This window comes from Lepidothrix coronata, unplaced genomic scaffold (assembly GCF_001604755.1).
Source record: "Lepidothrix coronata isolate B3197 unplaced genomic scaffold, Lepidothrix_coronata-1.0 Scaffold22, whole genome shotgun sequence".
NCBI lineage: Eukaryota > Metazoa > Chordata > Aves > Passeriformes > Pipridae > Lepidothrix > Lepidothrix coronata.
In genome coordinates, this window is record NW_016690202.1 from 6,967,503 (window position 1) to 6,989,813 (window position 22,311).

The 22,311-nt window shown below is 37.1% G+C and overlaps 1 protein-coding gene across 10 annotated transcripts in view; it reads left to right on the top strand.

The window, feature by feature from the left end:
- The window catches only part of KDM4C (lysine demethylase 4C), a 265,110-nt gene that overhangs the window by 154,027 nt on the left and 88,772 nt on the right, over window positions 1–22,311 (top strand). For 8 of the 10 annotated variants that reach the window (XM_017808184.1, XM_017808180.1, XM_017808186.1 and 5 more), the window contains 3 exons: window positions 7,569–7,750; window positions 8,606–8,822; window positions 9,778–9,854. In XM_017808184.1, the coding sequence (XP_017663673.1) occupies window positions 7,569–7,750; window positions 8,606–8,822; window positions 9,778–9,854 (476 nt within the window). Of the gene's footprint in view, window positions 1–7,568; window positions 7,751–8,605; window positions 8,823–9,777; window positions 9,855–10,712; window positions 10,789–11,834; window positions 11,926–22,311 lie in introns of those variants that run through there. The other 2 variants (XR_001873729.1, XR_001873728.1) reach the window with 2 other exon arrangements.

A 22,311-nucleotide genomic window follows, 5' to 3' on the forward strand; every position in this document is an offset into this window, starting at 1 on the left:
TGCTGCTATTTATACTAATTTTATCTACTCTTTTAAATGGTAGTGGTCCTATCTTCAGCCAGGCTTAATCACAGTGAGGTTTTCTCTACTAGGTTCTTATTTGTGACGAATACCAAATCAGAAAGAATGTTTTTGCCGAAGTAATCATTACTATTTTAGTGGGTACCACTCACCCTCCAGAATAACTGCTGACTATGCCAGTTAATGTCAGAGTACAATACACTCTGACCAGGTTCTTTTAGATATTCCATGTGTGAAGGGTTTAGTGAATAACACAAGAATTTTCTTATTTGAAATTACTTGACATTACATGGGATTTCGATTTAACAGAGTGATACCGCAATGCACTTAAATCACAGTTAAGGTACAAATTATGTTTAGCAGAGTGTAGAATTGTAATATACAGTTCAATGACAATACAAGAAAAAATCACGTTGAGCAAAGTGTAGTATTTGCAATACACAGTTCAGTCACTAAACAAAAGTGAATTTTATTATGGGATTCTCATGGTATGCTGAAGGACAATCAGAGTATGCCGGTATCTAAATGCATCTTTCAGGTCTGTCAAATTGTCTTTTAAAAATGTTTTTTTTTAACTCTGAATTTTTCTGGCTTCTGAGAAGATTTTGAGATCTGCTACAAATGGTGTATTACACTTTTTGATATTTAACTTTTTTTAATGAAGCACCCCATTGTTTTTTTTTTGGATCTAAACCTTATTTGATCCAGGAGCTCCTGTACTCAGCCTCTAGAACTCTGTTTTATTTACATACAGTTTTTATGAGAACTGAAGTATTAATAGATAATTTGGCAATTAGACTCTATAGCAAAAATGTATACATACTTTACAGCACTTTTACTGCATGGTATCATACAAGAAATTAAATGTCTTGAATAGTACAATAAATTAAAAAGGTTTTATTTTCATATTTTACTATTAAATCTATGGCTTTCATTACGGAAAGAAAAAAGACAATTTCTGAAACTGAGTTTGCTGATACACCACAGGAATAGTAAAGTTTGGAAGTTACAAGTCGTTTTCTCTTACTATCTTTTTTTTTAATTCTTATTTTTTTTTATTATCATTATTATTATTATTTCCTCCAGGACATTTTAAACTATAGCTAATGCCTCCCAGGGCTGAGATTATGCTCAACTACCTGAAAAATAACAGATGCTGCTGTGCTCTTCATAGCGGAGAATGCTGCCTTAAAAAGCCAGGAAACATCAGTGGAACATAACCCCAAGCAGCAAAATCGTTGTTAAGATTGGCAAAAGCAAATTGTACTGTATTAGTGTCTATGGCTTTTCACATCTGCCAGGTTAAATCAGCAAATACTGGCAGCAGAGCATTCTGCAAATGGCCCAAATGTTTTCTGTCTGATAATTTGAGTTTAACTTAGTAAGCGAAAACTGTTCAAAGCAATAGTATTGTGTGTCGGAGCAAGTTTTCCACAAACTATTAAATGAATAACATTAGTGAAAATGATCACTTCATTCACTTACTCCCTTGGAAAGCAGCATAGTAACTTTTTATAAGTACTTTGCTCTAGGAGGAGTTTCCTTTGTATCAAAACACATTCTGGGCTATAATTTTCTTTTTGTCTACACAGTTTGTTTTAATGAATTGTTTCATTTTTCTTAAATATGTGAAGGGGTACAGATGCATATAAATAACCACATTCATGAGAACTGGTATCGCTGGAATTACATGACAGAGATTAATTGATCCTACATAAATATTCTTTTTAGGTTCAAATAGAACAGAACTATTAAGAAGTGTAGTACTGCTAATCACATTGTAGTATCAGTACCAGTATGGCTAAATGTGTCCTGATTTAAGCCCCACTGGCAATCAAGCACCACAGAGTTGCTCACTCGCTACCCCACTAATCGGAATGGGGAGAGAATTGGAAGATTCTTTTAACTATTCACTGGCAGGGCAGTACAAGAAACAGAAAGTGCTTGACGCTGTTCAAGCACTGTTCAGCAATAGCTAAACCATCTCTGTATTATCAAGACCATTTTCAGCTCAAATCCAAAACACATCCCTGTACTAGCTACTGTGAAGAAAATTGACTCTACCCTAGCCAAACCCAGTGCAATATGATACAGTAAGGTTTATATCGACTGTTGTGCATCTATTTAAAGTCATTAATTGTATCATTGAGTATTTCCTCTTTTCTTTTGGAAGAAAGAGCACTTGGTCTATCCCCTTAGGAAGGAAAATATGTAACCTAATAATGAATGGATCTGCTAAAGTAATATTACAGCAAAGCATTTTACTTGCAGTGAAATAAAAATGCCCTGGGTGTTTGAGATCTGCAACCACTATTTGCGGTGACAGTAAGGAGGTGCTTAGGAATATGCTGCGTTACATCATCGAGTTAATACATTTTTTTGGCTGGTATTAATCCATTTTAGGCTTCATCATGAATAACAGAAGTTACAAGCAATAGGCTTCATTCTGATAGGAGTATTTAAAAACCACGTGCATACTAAGAAACTTATGTGATAAGCTTTCCTTGAGAGGCTAGAAGAGGCAGGAATGTCACTCTTGTGTGAAGGCCCTCCATGTAGTTATTGTTAAAGCATAGACAAACCCAGTATTGATGTATTGATAATGTGTTTGAATCCAAGTAGCATGTATTGTCAAAGTGTGTCCGGTAAAGGGTTTTGAACTCAGTTTAAAGATATGACCAGCTTTGAAGGTTTACATCTTATCCAGGAAATTTCTGCATCCTTTAAACCATAGTGCCTAACACTGTAGCAGAATTCAAGTCAGTTTATTCTTACTCATAAATACAATTTAAGTATCAGTGCTTAAGAACTGAATGCTATGTTCCTTCTACCAGAGTCCAATACTCTCTGACCTGGTTCTTTTAGGTGTCCCACATGAGAAGTATTTAATATTTAATACCAAATATACTGTAGCATGTATGATGTTACTTAAGATTTTGCATTAGCAGAGTGATGCAACAATATACTGAAATCACAATACAAGCACAAGGTAGTAGTTGCAATATACAGTTAAATCACAGTAGAAATGTGATTCCCATGACTGGACTGTGTGCTTACTGTCACGTGACTGAAAGTGAATCAGATAATTATAGTTTTATATTAGGCAATACTGAATTCCTTGAAGGAGCACTTGTATTTCAGGCTAAATGTAGCATTTGCACTAGAATGTTGTGTGAGATATTTATTTTTTGTAACTGTAGCAGTGGCCTCAACTTTAAAGATAATATTTGTTTCTGTGGGAGTAATTACTATATCTAAAGTGGAGTGCTGTTATTCAGATGGAGATTAAACAACAGGAATAGATCAACTAAAGACTGTAAAGATTGTTCTTTGAGGATTTGTCAGTGTGTCTATGTGTTATGCATGAGTGTGCAGTCTCTTGAACAGTGCTGTCAATTGAGGTGCAAATGTAAATTGAATTTCCTTGTCATGGTTAGCAGGTTCAACTCCTGTATTTTTCTTTTATTCTCTCTGACATCAAGATGTATTCTGTACTATAGTTGAGTTGAAGTTTCTGTATGAAAGAATATTGAGAATGTATTTCTCGCTTTTATCTTGATTAACTCTTAATTTGGAATGTGAGTTTCATGCTGAAAAGCTGAAAAAAGCAAATGGCACATCAGAGTTCACACAAGAGAATTCTGTTGCACATCTCTGCAGAGTCCGGTTCATGTACTTACTGTCAGTAAACTGTGAGGAAGTGTCAGGAACTTAATCTGGCTTACAGCAGACATGGAAGTCAAGATAGATTCCCTAGCTCCATTTCATGTGCTGTGTGAAGAAAATGCTCTTCATAGATGTATATTATGTTTCATATCACTGCATTGACTGACCTGAATCTTTCTAATTGCCTGTCTTAGGCCATTGGTAGCTGCTCTTAGAGCAAGGTCAAGTTATCACAATGAAGGTTTGACTGAATAATGACATATCGTAGAGTGTTTTTGGTTAGCAGCGTTGCATAAGTGACTATTCATCTAAACTTGCTCTACCAGCACTGAGAAAGCATTCTCAGGCTCTTTCAGAAAAATGTGGATATGTGAAACATTGTGTTCATAGAGCTTCTTGAAACATTACATACTGATCTTATAAAATAGATGTTTGATTTTTGGGGAGGCAGTGTATGAGTTTCTTTTACTGTGGGAATAGATGCTTCCTCTACAGTTTTTGCAGGTTTTGAGTACTCGGATTTGGCAGTGATGCACAATTCAACTAGAAAGTATGCCTGCTTATGACAGTGGAGTTTCTGAATCTTTCAGTCAGTATGGACACCACAAACAGTTCTCTGTTCTTAGTCTGAGAATCCTCAGTTAAGGTGGATTTTGAGTGGAGCCAACTGGATGGTGCAGTTGCCTTGTGTCCTTCTAACAGACACATCTGATCAAAGAAACACTGAGCTCACCTGAGGCACCTGAATGTCTGCCCTGAAACCTCACGCATCAATGGGAGTTGGGAAAGTAAATTTGTTTTAGGCTAAGTCACTGATTGCTCTTCAGCTAAGTAATAAGTAGTGAAAGGAGTCAGTAAAGACAATAAGAGGAAGTGAGAAGTACTGGATAAACAGAAAAAAAGTAGTCTAAAAATTCCTCAAGTTTTCTAAGGTTTTTTTGGACATAAATAAGACTTTAGTATTATCAAATGGACAAGTGAAGAAAGGCTATGAACTATGCTAAGGCAGCAGTGTTTCTTACATCAAGTGATGTGGGGTTTTTGTTTGTTTGTTTTTATTGCATGTTGTGGATAACCAGATTCTCAGTTTGTATTCATTGTGCATAACTTCTCTGACTACATGGAAACCAGGAAACTCCACCTATACTGCCAAAGGAGCTAATCCTGAAATTCTTACTTGCGCTGATATTGGTGCACTTTGGAAAAAAGCACACAAAGTGCAACTGCCCAGGTTCTACTGATGTAGAATATTTGTAGAGAAGATTCCATATTCTGCCTGGTGAGGAAGTTGTTTAAGGCACCATTGTTGTCATATTCTGTCGTGGGAGTCATGTACTCTGTAACTATTTTTTTTTTTAAATATCAATTTCTTTGGCATTTGATTATTTCAGTGGATGGGTTGGTGAATGTCGATTATAAGGAGATAAATTAATATTTCTGAAGCCCTTGAAAGGTGATGTCTTATGCTCAAGGGTGCTTAGGAAATTCCTGAGGAAAACTGAAATTCACTAGCCATACACAGTAGTGATAACAGAGGATCAAACAAAGCTTGATCCTTAAGAACATCTATTCTGTCTACTCTTAATTTTATATCCCATTAGTGTAACATTCCTTTCAAAACTACTGGGTTAGGCAGTCTCCCTCTGAAAGGAGGAGGGATATTTTTCCTTTCCAGTCATACCTCAGAGGAGGTAGAAGGCGGAATTAGAGATGATAGAGATGGGGGCAAATGAGTGTGTGCTTCTAGTCAATAGCTAACTGGAATAGTTGTTCTAATCATAAAGTAAAGGAGAAAATAAATTTACTAAGATACTGTTAAATTTTTTTGAGATTGTGAAAGATGCAGTCTGGTACATGTGTGTATGACAATTTGTCCCTGGCTTCATTTGGAATGAGGTTTGAAAATAAGTGCAGAACTCTTGAAAGCAACAAAATGCTTCTAAAGGCCAGCTGTCTCCTGCATTCTTTTCAACTTCTTGGTTGAGGAAGGATTTGTAAAGATCACACAACAGGGAACTGAAATTATGGGGTTTATATGCAATTAAGATATAAATATTGTTCTCGTCAAAAGCAGAACCAATATAATGATGAATTCAGCAATCTGCTGTAGGCAGTGGAAAGCCAGAACACTGTCTGAGGGAACTAGAGTTATCATCCTAGAATGGGTTCCAGGACTGGAAATTGGAGAATAGGTTTTTTCAATAAAGGAGAGCATAAGAGGCTGAGGTTCAAGGTGGAGGCTTCAACTCTCATGGGGGAATTATTCAGCAGTGATAAGGATGTCAGTTTCAAAGAAGTGGATAATAGATATGGAAGATGTTACAAACCTACACAACAAATTTTGTGTGCCTCTTTATTTTCTTCATAAAGCACAATCAAGCTCTGTAAGTTCACAAATATAATGAAAGTATTTAAAATAATGGCAGTATAAGCTCCTGAAAGAAAACAATGTGAAAGGAAGAATGAAAAAAAAGTCAGTAAAGCGAAATCATGAGACTGTTCTGTAAGGGAAAATTTAAATAACTAGAAATGGAACTAGAGGAATAGATTTCAGAGCTTTTTGTTTTACAGTTCCTTAAAATTGCAAGCAATAGAAAAATATGATTGGACAGAATATTTTTAACTAAAAGATTTGTTAAACTTTTCACTTGAAAAACAAGTAATTAAAAAAACTATAAAAGTAATGCTGGCATTTTACATGTTCATCTTTTCCTTCTGTTCAGCTATTTCTTCACTGGTGTTCTTTTGAAGCTAAGTTATTCACCACAGAGCTCTGTTGCTGAATATTGACAGCTTTTTTTTCAGCTAGAAAAATCCTTCTACCTGAATTACTGGCAAATATTTATTGAATTGATAGTAGTTCTCTACAGAAACTATAGAAATGGATTAAAATTAACGTACAGAATATATTAATTAGTTTATTTTTACTATGTTTGGCTTGCTTGTAGGCAAATATTTTAGTCAATATTTTACTCAACAGTGATAAAATATTGTCAACTTTATGGTGGTTCTGTAGCAATGTGTGGCAGTTTTTCATAGGAGACCCATAAAGCTGCTGCCTTTTCATAAAGTGAAGGTGGCAGTCATGAGCTGAAGGAATGTGATGAGTCAGCTTAATGGACTTCATTAAATATTCCTCTTTTGTTGGAATTTTCTTCTTCTAAACTAAACAGTTTTTCTTAAATACATCATTAGAAGGGGACTATATGCTATAGACTTTTTTTTAATGTGAAAGTTTTATTCAAAACTTTTCACATTTTCCTTTCCATGTTCAAGTTATGATTATTCTAATTGACACCTACATGTCTTCTCATTGATTGTGAAAGATTTAATAGGCACTGTCCTGCCTGTTAAATGCATATCCTGCTAATTCTTTTGAGATTGTAATTGTTCCCCAGTACTCCCTGGCTATTAAGTTTGCCTCTTTTTCCCCTTTGGAAAGTATTAGTCTCCATAATGAGGTGTGAGGTGGCATTCTGTGTGAATAGAGTGATTTGTGTGGTGCTGCTTGGACAGGAATGCAACATGTTCCATCCATAAGGAACTTAAGACGGAGTGCATGGAGTGATAGGGGATAGAGATTGGAGGGATTAAGGAGTAGGAGAGTGAGATGTAATGTTGTGGATATGAATACAAATTGTAAACAGTAGAGGTAGTGGTATGCTTTCTTATGCTGTATGTGGAGCAGTCAGCTCATGACAGAGGTGTCAAAGCAGTTAATTGTGCACTTGTCCTGGCATAACATTCTTTTAGACTTCTGCACCTGTATTGCCACACAGACTTCCTATAACACTGTTTGATCTTTGTTAGTGCAGGTGACAGACTCGTCGTTTATCTTCATTCCATGACTACAATATAACCAGTTGTTTGTTTTCTTTAAGAACTGCCTGAGACTACCTTAATTGAAGAGAAAGTTCAAGAGACAGAGGCATGGGCCAGGCCTCTGGTCTACCTTTGGCAGACAAGAGAACCCAGTTTCAGCGCTGAAAAAGAATACAATGCAGCTTGTGCAAAAAAGGAACCTTACTGTGCCATTTGTACTCTCCTCATGCCACACTATAAGGTAAGCAAGATTGTTGCAGCTCCATCTCTGGATAAAGCGTGAAATAACTGGCTGGCTACTTATATTCCAGTAAATTATAAACCAGATAAGTTTATGCATTTCATTTTTAAGAGAGGTAAATAAACTCAAAATTGTTAAAATTAGAACTGGTAGTCTGTTCCACTGCATCTCCCCTTGGTTGCAGACAGTGTATGCCTTTACTACCATTTATGCAAGATTGGTGTTACTGTGTGTGTGCTTGCCCTTGAAATTTCAGTTTTTGAGGTGGTGAACTCTAATAGGTTTGCATCTTTTAGCTATTTCCTTAAATGCCCATCTTCAAATGAGAGCCTCTTTTATGTTACCTTCCTTCAGTGTTGAAGAAGTGTTTTCACAGTACTTAGGCCTTCTTGGGAAAAGTATTACCACAGAAACAGTCTAATGCAGAGCAGTGTTTGCATTGTGGAATTAATTTCCACTGCCTTGTGGAATTAATGTGTCAAATGTCAACTAAAAATGCTGTCGTAGTACTATATTACTGATTCTGAAGCTGCTAAGCTGGAATTTCCTCAGCGTGGGAACCAGGAAAAAAACATTGCACTGGACTGAGTTCAAGGGCTCAAGAGATACAGTATCATCGAACACCACTGCAATAACAGTAGTTTGCAGTCTGAATTCCATTCTGGAGTTCTCAGTTATTTTGAGCAATCAAGATAGAATGGCTGTGATAAATACCTAGAAGTAGGTAATTTCCTCATGAAACCGTTATACTGTTGATGCAAAAGTTGGGAGGGGAGGATCAGTTTCATCATAATCAAAAGGAACACTAAAACTCTCCTTTCTTTTACTTAAATATAAATTTTGTTTATTTTCCAGCCAGACAATCATGATGAAGAAGGTCCTACTTTCAGGGAAGCAAACTCAGCAGGAACACTGATGGCAGAAAATGAAAAGACTAAACCTCTTATTCCAGAGATGTGTTTTATTTATAGTGAAGAAAACACTGAAAACTATCCATCAAATGCCTTTATTGAAGAAGATGGAACAAGTCTTCTGATTTCCTGTGCAAAGTGTTGCATACGGGTTCATGCAAGTAAATAATCTAATGGTTCTGTTGGCAGAAATGTAGTTTCAAATTTTCTTTTATTGATAAATAATAGTTATCTAGGCTTCTAGCATGGCTCTAAAAGTACTTGGCAAACATTTCCATTTCTAATGCTTCAATCACTGTCCAATTTTTTTTTGAAAAGTACATTAGATTTTCTATTACTTTTTAATGGTTGCTGTGAAAATATTGAAGAATTAACTTTCTTGGAAACTTTCAATAATCACAAACTTCTGATTCTTGTTTCTATTCTGAGCAACTAAGTTACTCTTTTACTTCTCATATTTTAAACCACTGTGTGATGTTAGTATGCCCTTACTAAGTAGTCAGGGTAAAATTCTGCTGGAGAACTTGAGAATATTCCTATTAACTTTATGTAGTAATTTCCTTCACCTTACATTCTTTTTTATTGCAAGAGTTACTGATAAATGCATGGACTTACTGCAGTAAATTCTAAAGGCAGTAGAAATTGAATAGGTAACGCTAAAGTCCATATGATATTCAGAAATGCGGTATAATTGCATAGGTATCAATATATTAAGTAAAATTTTTACTGCAGGGAGAATTCAGGATTTGTTATTGTACTGACAGAATTAAGAAATATCCTGTGATCTGGGGTTTTGGGTGTTTGGGGATTTTGTTGTTGTTTGTTTTGGTTTTTAGTTTGGCTTTGACTTTGTGGGATTTTTTTGTTGAGTGAGGATTTTTGTGGGTTTTTTGTTTTGTTTTGTTCTGTTTTTGTTTTGGGCTTGGGTTTTTTTGGTTTTTTTTTTGAGTTTTGGGAAGATATGTTTCACAGACTATGGAATTAGCAGACAGCCTGGATTGGAAAAACATCTCCTTTGTCACAGGACATGTGCTCTGCTATTGTTTATATACAGTTGAAGTGTATGATGTTATTAATAGAAAAAATATAATAATCAATACAACTCTCTTGTTCTAGGTTGCTATGGTGTTCCTTCTCAAGAAATCCATAATGAATGGTTGTGTTCGCGATGCAGAAAAGAGGCCTGGACAGCTGTAAGTTTCACGTGTTGCTTAGCTATCTAAAACATTACAGATTAAGGGGAGGGGAAGAAAGTAGCACATGCTACTTTCATGTGGAATGCAGCCTGCATATTTTTTCTGAACACTCTTGCTAGAGAAAAATTATTTATAAAATATGATGAGATTTCAATGTAAAATGTAATGGCATTTTGATAGACAAAATTGGAATAGTTTTATAGACTCATGAAAAAGATTGAATGACAGAATATAGTTGTGTGAAGAATGTTGTTCAAGGAAAGAACTGAAAATTAAGATGCTCATTTTCCTAAATAGATATAATCCAATTTTCATCTTTCATTGTTTACCTGAGTACCTTGTTATAGCTTCTTTATCAGACAGTCATGAGTTTCAGGGTCTCCTGAAACATATTTGTGACTACTGTTCTAGAGTAAGGGGAAAGTTGATAGGAAAAGCATAACTGTGTTCTAGCAAGTGACAGGTTGCTATGAGCTCAGATTTTTATTATCAATTAAACCAACAGGGTCAGAAAGCCCTGGTACTCTGTGAAAAAGTTTTGTTTATTTCTTTTCAGGGAAGATACAGCTATGATTTGCAAGCATGGGAGTTCTAAGGAGAACCATTCTTATTCATGAAATACCATGCATGACAGCAATAGGACTGAATACCATGTTTGTGTTAAAAAACACTGCAAAATTTAGTATGTTGCCTTGGAACCTGATGTTAACTTAATATATAACGGAAATGCATTTGAGGGGAAATTTGGAGAGACTCTTTGTCTTTTGAGTGTAGTATATTTTTTTAAAAGCAAAAGTCACTAAAAAAAAAGTAAACCGAAATTCAGTCTTATAATTTGTTAATGCTGTGTTGTAGAAAGGATTCTAAAATTGTTCTGGAGTCTAAGAATATTTTACAAATATTCTTGAAGTGAAGAGGACATTTAGCATTGGTAAGTGAAAGATAAGAACAATAGTGAGGTGACTGACTTGACTCAGATTCACTATGGGTCAATAGTAGAGGAACTTAATAATATGATAGAAAAAAACTGTTGGGGAGAATATCAAAGCTTGACTTGGCAAACTTTTTTGAGGAAAATTAACACCCATGGAAAACATTAATTTGAGAAGAATTATTCATGTTTTACTGAATATACTTAGTTCTGTTCTGTTATGATGCATACAAGTTTCTGAAAATAAGAAACATCTGAATTTTAGGGAAAGTAATTTTAGCCAAATTATTTGAGGAGATGAGATGAAGCAGTAAAGAGATATCAAAACCATACAGAAAATAGCTGAGTGGAAATTTTATATGATGAGGTTTTAGAATTGGATTTTTGCAAAAACACACTCTAGGAACTGGAGAGAAGGCCCAGTGTATTCCTATAATTTTATATCTTGGGTAACAAGAAGGTAATAGGGCTGAAATGGTGCACCATTCTCACTGCGCAAAGACTAGACAGTGTTATGTTGGCAGTTTGGACAATTTATTTTATATAAGCTTTGCCTATTATATATTCAACTGTATTGCTGTGATTTTATGTGTGTATTGATTACTGTACAGCTGAATCATTAGTGCCAACAACTTCATATTTCTGTAGCTCAGTTTTGGTAACATGAGTGAAATGAACTTTTAAAGTAAGAGAGCTCTTTGTACAGACATGTTTGTGTAAAAAAGTTCCATTCTTAATGCCTTAAATAATTTTTAAGTTGGAAAGTTTTAATGAGATATCTGAGATTGAATATACCTCATTAGTATTACATTTACTTACAAAGTTGTCCTCCAATCTGCTGTCTTGTAGTCTTCATTATTACATGCCATTCACATGTAAATGTGAACTGTTCATTTTCACCTGAAAGATGTAGGAGAGATAGATAGTAGGTATGTGTTACCTGAGTTAAATAGCAGAAATCCAGCTGTTTAAAGGATGTGAATAATGCTTTGTTATATACTCACACATGAATGATACACAATTCACTTTTTCTTTTTTAATAATAGTGTCTTTCAGAAGTCTTGAGATGCTGAAGCAATCTCAGAGCTATGTAGTGGTTACTAGAGTTTGCAGAGCTTAGCTGAGGTGACATCAGCTTTTTAAAAAGGCAAGAAATGGATGACCCAAGGAAGTAGGTTGCAGTCAACCCATCAGGGATACCAGGAAAAATACTGATAGATCTATCAATTTCTAAAAACCTAGACAGAATAACAGAATACAAAGACAGATTGTGGGAATAAGGAATAAGCAAAAGATTTCATACATCCTAACTTCAAATGCTTTTGATAGTGTTTTAAATTCTGATATAGCAGTAACAGAAGACATACATTGAAAATTAATAGTTGCCAAACATATGGATTTGCTTTCAACCCTTAATATCTCAGGCCACCAGCCATCATTCTCATCAGACTCTTAAAACTGAGAGAATGATAAAGGTTTGGGCATTGTTTGCTGATTACTTTTCATACCCTTAAGATATGTAGAAATCTAGACTGGTTTACTTTAAGCTGTTTAAGATGATTGCACAGGAGCTGAAGGAGTATGCTTCTTGTGAAGCTGCCAAAGTGTTAAACTATATTGGAGAAATGTAATAAATCATATGGAATTCAACAGAGATAGATACAGTACAATCGTCGGTTATGCACACATAAGATGGGAATCTGTACCTAAGCAGTAGCTCTGGTTGCCAACTGCAGTTCTGACCACTCTGGTCACAAACTGAATGTAAATCATTAGTTCTGTAGAACCTGAAACATCACATGAGGATGTTTAAGACTTGTAATAGAAGCAAAGTCTGAAAAAAACCACCATGGAACAATCTTTCTGCTCTCTTCAGTTTTAGAGAGAGCGCAGCTGAAGAACTGCATCTCATAGTGAACATACAGGGCTGAAAAAACCATGTGCTTGAATAGGATGGAAGGAAACAAGAGTTGCAACTGAAAATAAACCAAAATTCTTTTAATCATTCCTAATAGATCTCAATCATGCCATAAGGGAGAGTTGAAAAGATTTAACCTTCTTAGTATAGCCAGGGGAAAGCAGAAAGGAAAAAAGTTGCATTCAGTCATGTAAAATTATATGTGTATGACTAAGAGTAATACAATCAATTCCCATTCTCTCATTTTAGGGATATGATGACTTGTAGAGGCTTTAAGTTGCAGCAGCAGAAGTTAATATCAGGACATTTTATGAATTTTTATTTGTAAAACTAGTGTACCATAAGAATAGGATATATGTATATTTTACAGAAGGTACTCCTTCACAATTTTTAAAAACATGTTAGATAAACATTTTTTCAGGAATAGTTGAAGAAGACTTGATTGTGCCCTGAGGCAGAAGGATAAAATAGACAGTGAACCTTTTTTTTTGTAGTTCTCGTTTGCTTGTTTGAACAGTATTATTCATTGCAAAGCATTGTGATTGTGGTTATCTTTGGAAAAAAAAATATCAGTTTGATATGCAACTTAAGTATATTAATATATTTTTGCTTGTGTGGAACCTTATTCCTGACATCAGTGTGATAAGAATTGCTGATACTTATTTGGTCTTATTTATCATTTTAGGATAATATTTCTGTCCCTTCAGAGTTTGGACAATAAGCCTAGATTATCCTAACAGCTTTCACTTCAAAATAGTACAATACTTTTATGTAATCTTGGCATTATACTTAAGATAGTGTGGTTCTCTTTTAACCAATCTTTTGTATATATGTTAAAAAAGACAACTGAATTAAGTACTGTTTTCCCTTTTGAAAATCTGCAATTTATATCAGTTTTACCAACCTGAAGCTTTACATTTTGTGCTTCAAGTTAAATGCATATGTTTCTTTTCTGAATCAGTTTTTAAATTTTTATGATTTTTTCATATAATCATAGAATACCAGGTTGGAAGGGGACTTCAAGAGTCGTCTGATCCAATCCTTTTTAGCAAAAGCACAGTCTAGACAAGGTGGCCCAACACCCTGTCCAGCTGAATTTTAAGTGTCCAGTGTAAGGAACTCACCACTTCCCCATGGAGGTTACTCCAATGGCTGATAGTTCTCAGTGTGAAATTTTTTCCTTTTGTGTCTAATCAGATTGTCTCCAGGAGTTACTTGTACTCATTACCTATCATCTTTTCCATGTGACTCCTTGTAAGAAAGGTAGTCTTCATGTTCTTTGTAGCCACCCTTTTAATACTGGCACCTCATGATAATGTCTCCAAAGCCTTCTTTTCTCATGGCTGAACAAACTCAGTTTTCTCAGCTTTTCCTCATATGACAGGCTTCCCTGTCCTTTGATCATCTTTATGGCCCTTCTCTGGACCTCTCCAGCATCACCACACCTTTTTTGTATAGTGTGGGCCAAAACTGAACACAGAATGAGTTTTCTATATGTCTTGTTATACATATGTTATTTTAATTGTATTTTAAGTTGCTGTGTAGTACCATAACTCTCTCTTGAGAGGGAGGTGAAATTAAAGAAAATTACTTATTTACATGACTTTTCTTTTTTTTTCTATAGGGAATTTAGAGTGAGTGTATTTTACATTCCAACTGACACAGTTCAGACTTCAAGTTTCTATATGAAACAAATAAAAAAAATCATATTTATCTAAATATTTGTTCAGGATAAGCATAGCTAAAAAACTGCAGCTGTTACAGAAGATCTGAAACAGATTTGACTCTGACTCCCTGTGGGAATTATATATATACATGCCTTCCAACATTCAATTTTTGTATCAGGAAAGAGAACAAAATGAGAAGATTTAATTAGGAGGAAATACTTATTCCCTGAAACTTCAACTTCCTGGATGCCTGAAATTGTTTTCCCTCCTCTTCACATTGATTCCTAGAAGGAGGAGATTTAGCAGAAGACGACCTGTCTGAGAAATTCCCTTCTGGGTAAGACATTAAATCCTGAAGGGAAGGTTGATTAGAAAACAAGGAAAAAGAAAAGTTTTGTGCAATGAAGAATATAATGGAAGTTGCGAAACATTGGTGCAACCTTGTTTCCAGGTTCACAGTTAATTTCTTAGGAGGAAAAATTTGTTCTCATTCCTTTGCTTACACAACTAAGTATTGTTTTAATATCTGTTAAACTATACTTTCTTAAAATCATGGCAGTTGTGTTAACTTCATTGAAAATTTTGTCTCTATTAGGGTCTTGTATATCAGTATGATTTTGCAAAGCAATGAAGCATGAGAGTGCTGTAGAAATAACACGTGACTTAATAGCTAAAGGAAGCTGTATTATATGTTAATCTCAACTATGAACATCATTAAAGTATGGAAATAGAAAAGTGTCTGTGTCAGATTTACAGAACCAGATTTTCTCCATGATGGATATTCTGTTTTATATTATCAGAGGAAACTGCTTTTGAGATTCAGAAGCATACTGTTTTCTTGCAGTTGCAGCATCTCTAAGGAGCTGAAGTAATATGGTTTACAATACTTTATGTTGAATTTTCACCCTCCAGGATATACCTGGATTCATGATACATAACATGTCTTTATATTCTACTAGGGAGTAGGTCCTGTTTGATAACAATTATTGACAAAAGAGAAGAGTGATACTGAGTGGTCTATGTAATGGACAAAAAAATAGCCATAAATCAACCCCTCAAAACAATTTTAAAAAATCAAATAATATTAAATAAGTTATCTGCATGTCTCCTGAAACGGTAACTGTATTCATACAAAGTGCCTTGATTGAGAAAAATGCCTCATTAATCTTAAATGCTTCAGCTAGAGAAAGCTACTGAAGTCAGGAAGAATAATGACTGGCATTACTGAGAATGCAACGTACTGTACAATGAGCAAAGACATGGTCACCTAATAGCTATAGTACAGAAACACAGAATACCTTTATTATTTAGAGGACAAAAGGATTTGGGACAGGAAAGAGTTAGAAAGAAGAGCAAGTAAGGAAACAGGTAAATACCCTCCAATGCCTTACTTCACAGTAAACCAGCTGTTCATGCTGCATGACTTTTCACAAGTTATTCTTGCGCTATTCTCCCTGGCACTACAGAAATTGGTAAGTACCTAATCTGGTTAGTTAGCACTGATTTTTGAGAACATATTGTATGTTTAAACAGCTTAGCAGATATTTTTTTTCTGTAGTTGAGTTTTTTCATGTTTTGTATATTACTTATTGAAAATTGATCTTTGGGTTTCTTTTTCCTGAAGGCATCAGAGAAGTGACATGTAAGTGCTTTCCACATTCCAGCTCAGAAACTGCCCTATTTCACCCTACTGAAAATAATGATTTGGAATGTTCTTTTTATAGTGGTGCCCTTCTCAATAATACAGTGTCAGCATTTCCATTATAAACTCCTCTTTTCAGAGGCTGGTAACTGCCAGAATTAACATGTGAGTTGGTATACAGTGTCTTAAATTTCAGACTGATTTTGCTACAAAGCTTTTAAAAAAATTTGAATATTGTTAATAAAAGAAACTATTGGGCATGAAAATCTGACTACAACGGGAAAAATAAAACCCTAAAGCTTTCTGTGTTTTTTTGTTTTCAGAAAAGTAAGACCTAAATTTTTTTTTTTTTAGTTTTTATGTTTTTATTTTTTAAATATGGATATTTGCAAACCTTCTCTGCAAAAAGTTGACTTGCTGGGAGAATTACTTATAGTTGCAGTATAAGTAATGGGGGGAGCATGGTATTTCTTTATGGTTTTGGTATTAGGCTAGTAACAAGATATGTATTGCTTTCAAAAACCAGTCTGTGACACAATATACTTTAGCAATTTTGTAAATATGGAGTTTCTCTGATGGGGTCACAGAAACCAAATTGAAGACCATTAAACTCAGAAAATATCTTTTTAACCTAAGTGCTGTAAGGCTCAAACTCAAAGTCTGTTTTGACCTTCCCTTGACCTGTGGTTCACCAAGTCAACCTTTGCCACTGATAACCATGTGAAAAGGTTTGACAGCTTTGGGCACCTCTGGTTGAGTTGGTTTTCTCATCTTACCAAGGAAGGGTTTCCCTGCAGGGTAAAGCATGATTTTGATAAGATGTAGCTTTAAATTTGGCCCTGCTTGGGGGTGGAATTGGACCACAGAACCTCCACCAATCTCATGCAATCTAAATTTGTCCTCAAAGACCATATCTGATCTCTAGGGGTACTGCTTGAAAGTCATTGAGGGGAAAAACATACTAAAAATAGCCAGTAGCAGGGTATCCTGCCATTATCTCCAGTCTCTTGGAGGCGTGGATGATTGGATGAGGCCTTTATCTCGGCACCCGAAAGGCTACTCGCTACCTCCACCTGCTGAGTATCATGAATGACATAGGAGTCCATCCTCACAGTATGAACGGCGTAGAAGTCCATCTCCATGGCGTGAACGACGTAGGAGTCCATCCCCACTGTATAAACGGCGTAGAAATCCATCTCCGTGGCGTGAACGGTGTAGAAATCCATCTCTGCGGTGTGAGCGACGACAAAGTCCATCTCCACACCATGAATGAGTTAGAAGCTCATCCCCACGGCATACCTAGTCTCCACCTCCACGTGAGAGATACAGAGAGGAGGCGGGAGCAGTTCCATGTAATAGCAGAAGAGTAAAAAGGGAGGTGGAAAAGATTCTACGTGGGAGAGATGGACAAGAAATAATCCGAGAAAGTGCAATTACACAATCACTGACCAGAAGAGAGCTTCGAGATTTACGGAGAGTTTTTATGCGCTTGCCTGGTGAACGAGTCCTCACCTGACTGGTGCGATGCTGGGACAAGGGGGCTGATAGTCACATGATTGAAGGTGACGAAGCACGGCAATTGGGATCCATTGCCTGAGACCCTGTGATAGAACAAGAAATGGGAAGGGAGAAAATGGCGTCCAGTCTCTGGCTCTGAATCCTCCATGCTGTGAGGGTGAGATACCCATTTAAGGAGTCCCTGACGAGTTCTTCAAGAAGGTGGAACACTGTGGAAGAAGGCATCCAATACCTACGGGAACTGACCATGCTGGAGATTGTCTACTCTGATCCAGACTATTATGACATCCAAGTTCCCGAGAGTGTTCCCTGCATGCAACCGATGTGGAAAAAGGTTATTCAAGGTGCTCCCAAACCGTATACCTACTGCTTGATAAGCGCAAATCATCCAAAGATGGATGAACCAAGCATGGACACCATATGTGCTTGGATAAGGAGCACAGAGGAAAATCTGTAAGACTCCTTCGATCCCCTATACTGACCCACCTACAATAGGGAAAGAATGGAGAGAGATTACGAATACTCCAGATATGAGGACGACCCTAGAGATAGATATGACGGAAGGTATAGAGATTACAGAGAAAAGCCAATGGAACGATCACGGCGCGATTGACAAAGATGACCTTGACCTAGACCTCGATCCTGGTTTCAATCTCGCTCACGATCTCCGTCATTCACACGTTGAAGGAAAGAAAACCCTAAGCGTCGGTCACGTAACCTTCGTAGCAAAGGAGAAAACATGAAGAAATGGGATGGTGAACCCACTTCCAAACTTGAAGCTAGAGAGAGGGAGCTGAAGCAAAAGGACACTGACAAGAAACTTGTCTACGTGGTAGATGCAGACTTCTTAGAAAAGATACTGTGATCGCCAAAACACAAGAAGATGGAGGTCAACTTCGACGATGACAAAAAGGCCTCTAAGAAGTCAAAGTCCAACGATGAATGCTCTGATCAAGACCAGTAGAGGGGCCCTGCCTTCTGCCAGGAGAAGGAAAGGGACCAAGAAGATAATCATGTTTACTGGGCTGTGTGGGTTCGATGGCCTGGCACATCGGATCCTCAGAGATACCAGGCCTTGATAGATACTGGAGCCCAGTGTACTTTAATGCCTTTGGAGCACAAGAATACTGAGACCGTTTCTATTTCTGGAGTGACAGGAGGGTCTCAAGAGTTGTCAATGGTAGAGGCCAACATAAGCTTGACAGGAGACCAATGGAAAAAGCATTCCATTGTGATGGGGCCAGGAGCCCCTTGCATTCTCGGCATGGACTACCTAAGAAGAGGATACTTCAAGGACCCGAAAGGGGATGGGCTTTTGGTGTAGCCACGGGGATTGAAGAGGAGTCTAAGCAATTGTCTGCCCCTCCTGGCCTCTCAGAAGACCCTTCCATTGTAGGACTACTGCGAGTCAAAGATCAAGAAGTGCTAATAGCCACGACAACTGTACACAGATGACAGTATCGGATGAACCGAGATGCTGTGATCCCTATCCACAAGATGATCCCAAAGTTGGAGAGCCAAGGGGTGGTCAGCAGAACCCATTCACCATTCAACAGCCCCATCTGGCCTGTGTATAAGTCCAATGGAGAATGCAGACTGACTGTGGACTATCGTGGCTTTAATGAAGTCACGCCACCATTGAGTGCTACCGTGCCAGATATGTTGGAGCTCCAGTACGAGCTGGAGTCCAAGACAGCAAAGTGGTACGCTACCATTGACATTGCCAATGCATTTTTCTCCATCCCCTTAGCAGCAGAGTGCAGGCCACAGTTTACTTTCACCTGGAGGGGTGTTCAATACACCTGGAATCGACTGCCCCAGGGGTGGAAGCACAGTCCAAACATCTGTCATGGACTGATCCAGGCCACACTAGAGAAGGGTAAGGCTCCAGAACATATTCAGTACATCGATGACATCATCATATGGGGGGACACAGCAGAAGAAATTTTCAAGAAATGACTGAAGACCATCCAGATTCTCCTCGAGGCTGGTTTCACACTTGGCAGTTTTCCCGGACTCTGGCAGTGTTCCCGGACCTGTTCCCAAAACAATAGACTCGTTCACCAAAATAACACCAAGCTTGGCTGTCTTCCTGGACAATGTTTTCAAAACAGGCCAAACTTAAGTTGAGCATGGAATAGTTCCTAAGTCACTACCCTAGTTCCTTCCTGTTTACAAGCTGGTCTCCAGGAAGGCCTAGGGTGAAAACTGTCACATTCTTGCACAGCTGGTGCTCTGCTGTTTTCTCGAAGATGCAGCTTTTCTTCAGAAGGTATTCTGTCTATAATAATGGGAGTAATCCTGCATACTTTTTAACATTTGATAGATAGATAGATAGATAAATGTAAAAGATAGACGATCATTCCCATTTTGTTTGCTAAGTGTTTACTCTAAGTGTTCATACAATCATAGAAAGGTTTTGCCATGTCAGGGACACCTTTCACTAGACCAGGTGCTCACAGCCACATCCAGTCTGACCTTGAACACTTCCAGGGATCAGCTATCCACAACTTCTTGGGGCAGCCTGTTCCAGTGTCCCACCACTTTCATAATGAAGAATTTCTTCCTTATGTTTAATCTAGACGTACCCGCTTTCAGTTTGAAGCCATTATTCCTTGTCCTATCAGCTTTCTTGTAGCCCCCTTAGATACTGGAAGGTGCTATAAGGTCTTTCTGGAGCCTTCTCTTCTCCAGGCTGAACAACCCCAACTCTCTCAGCCTGTCCTCATAGGAGAGGTGCTCCAGCCCTCTGATCTATTTCTTGGCCCTCCTGTGGATCCACTTCAGCAGGTCAATATCCTTTTTGTGTTGAGGGCACTCCAGGTGGGGTCTTACAAGAGCACAGTTGGGGGAGGTGGGGGGAGAGTCATCTCCCTCAACTTGCTGGCCATACTACTTGTGATGCAGCTCAGGATATGGCTGGCTTCTGGGCCGCAAAGCAGCTCACATTAAACTTCTTGTCAACTAACACACCCAACTCTTTCTCAACCAGGACTAGTCTTGATCCATTCTCCACCCAACCTGTATTTGTGCTGGAATTGTCCCAACCCAAGTGTTTACCCTCTGGGAATGATTTTCACAGTCTCAGTACTTTGCAGGAAGAATGATCAGTTTTGTATTTTGTACCTAATTTCAGTGGATTATTTATGTTTTAAATAAGATAATCTCATTCCTTTTGACTCCTTCATATATAAGTATAGTGAGAAAGGACACATAGTACCCCCCATCAAGTATGGGAGATCTCCCCCCACCTTCAAGTGTGGGAGTTATTTTTACTCCAGTTACCTGTAATGAGTATTTTGATTCTTATTTGAGTCTCAGTCTTGCCAGTTCTTATTCCTTCTCTGCTTGGAGACATCTCACCTCTATTTCCTATCCTTTTAAGTCCTGTCATCCCAGACAACTCTCTCCTGCTCTTGGCATTCTTGGAGATTACTGTTCTCAATAGTAGTATGGAGAAGGTAGCGAAACATTACTAACTCTGTATACTGTTGCTTTGGCCTGGCATGATGTGGGACCTGCAATTGCAAGGAAATTTTTGGCCATCCCTAAATCATGAGCAGGGCAGACTGAATGTTTGCAGGATTAGGCTACTAAAATGTGGAAATTAAGTAGCTGGTGATTTGTAAACTTTAAATTCCCGAAGGTGGGTGTCTTGAACAGGCTTGAAAGAGGAAGATATTCATCCGTAAAAGAAGTGTGGCCACCTTCTATTCTCAAGAACATACTTTAAGCCTGTAGCCAAAGATCTGTGTACAAATTATATAAATGTTAACCTGTGGTGAATATCTCTTTCATGCAATTACTCAGCCTCCTTAATTGATGTGAACTTTAATCATCTACAATACAAATGAAGGTTGTGAGTTATAATGGTAGCATCTATCAACTCTGTTAAGAAATGGTGCTGCCAGTCAGGAAACTGAATTTTTTTACTAGATAGCTGTGAATTTTTCTGCAATTTTTTATTTTTTACAAATATTTTGTCTCTAGGAAAATGGAAGTTTGTCTCTGAAGGTAATAGCTTGAAGTGGATAAAGTAGTGATCTCTGAATTGAAATTAAATAATCTCAAAAGCTATTTTCTGAGTGAAAATTGTTGCCTTGTTGTGGAACGATTAACATATTCATTAGTGGACCATTGCTGAAAACAACATTTTCAAATGTGCCAAGAGAAATACCACCCTTTTTCTCTTTACACAGGGATAAATATAGACAGAAATATAAATAAGCTGGGAAAATGAGATAGCCAAAGTGCAGCAGTGCCATATCCAAGTGCACATCTGTGTTAATACTATTAGAAGTGTGACCTTGAGCATTACAAGGCAAATGATAGAAAAGGTTGAAGACTAAGGATATCTATTTTCAGTTCAGAAGTTCCTGTCTAAAAAGCCCACGAGAGTGGCTTGAAGAAAATGAAGTAAATTTAACAGCCATAGCCATACAATTTGACTTAACTGTGGCATAATTGAAGATCTGATGTCTGTTTTAATTAATTATTTTTAAATGAGACTAGTAAGTCAGAATTTTTGTGACACATCTTTGTAGTAGTTGACTCTTAAAACTGAAAACCGACTGTTCTGACTTCTTTTTAGAAATATTTGGGGGAAAAACCCCAAATTCAAAACCTTTCCTAACCATTTTTCTTAGATTTTTGAGTGCTTTTAGACACTAGTCAGAGTCAATAGACACACAGGGAAAATAGCTGATAAAAAAGAGGTGGAAATATATTGTTAACTGGATAAATAGTGTCCTACTTAGTGCTTAAGACATTATCAAGGG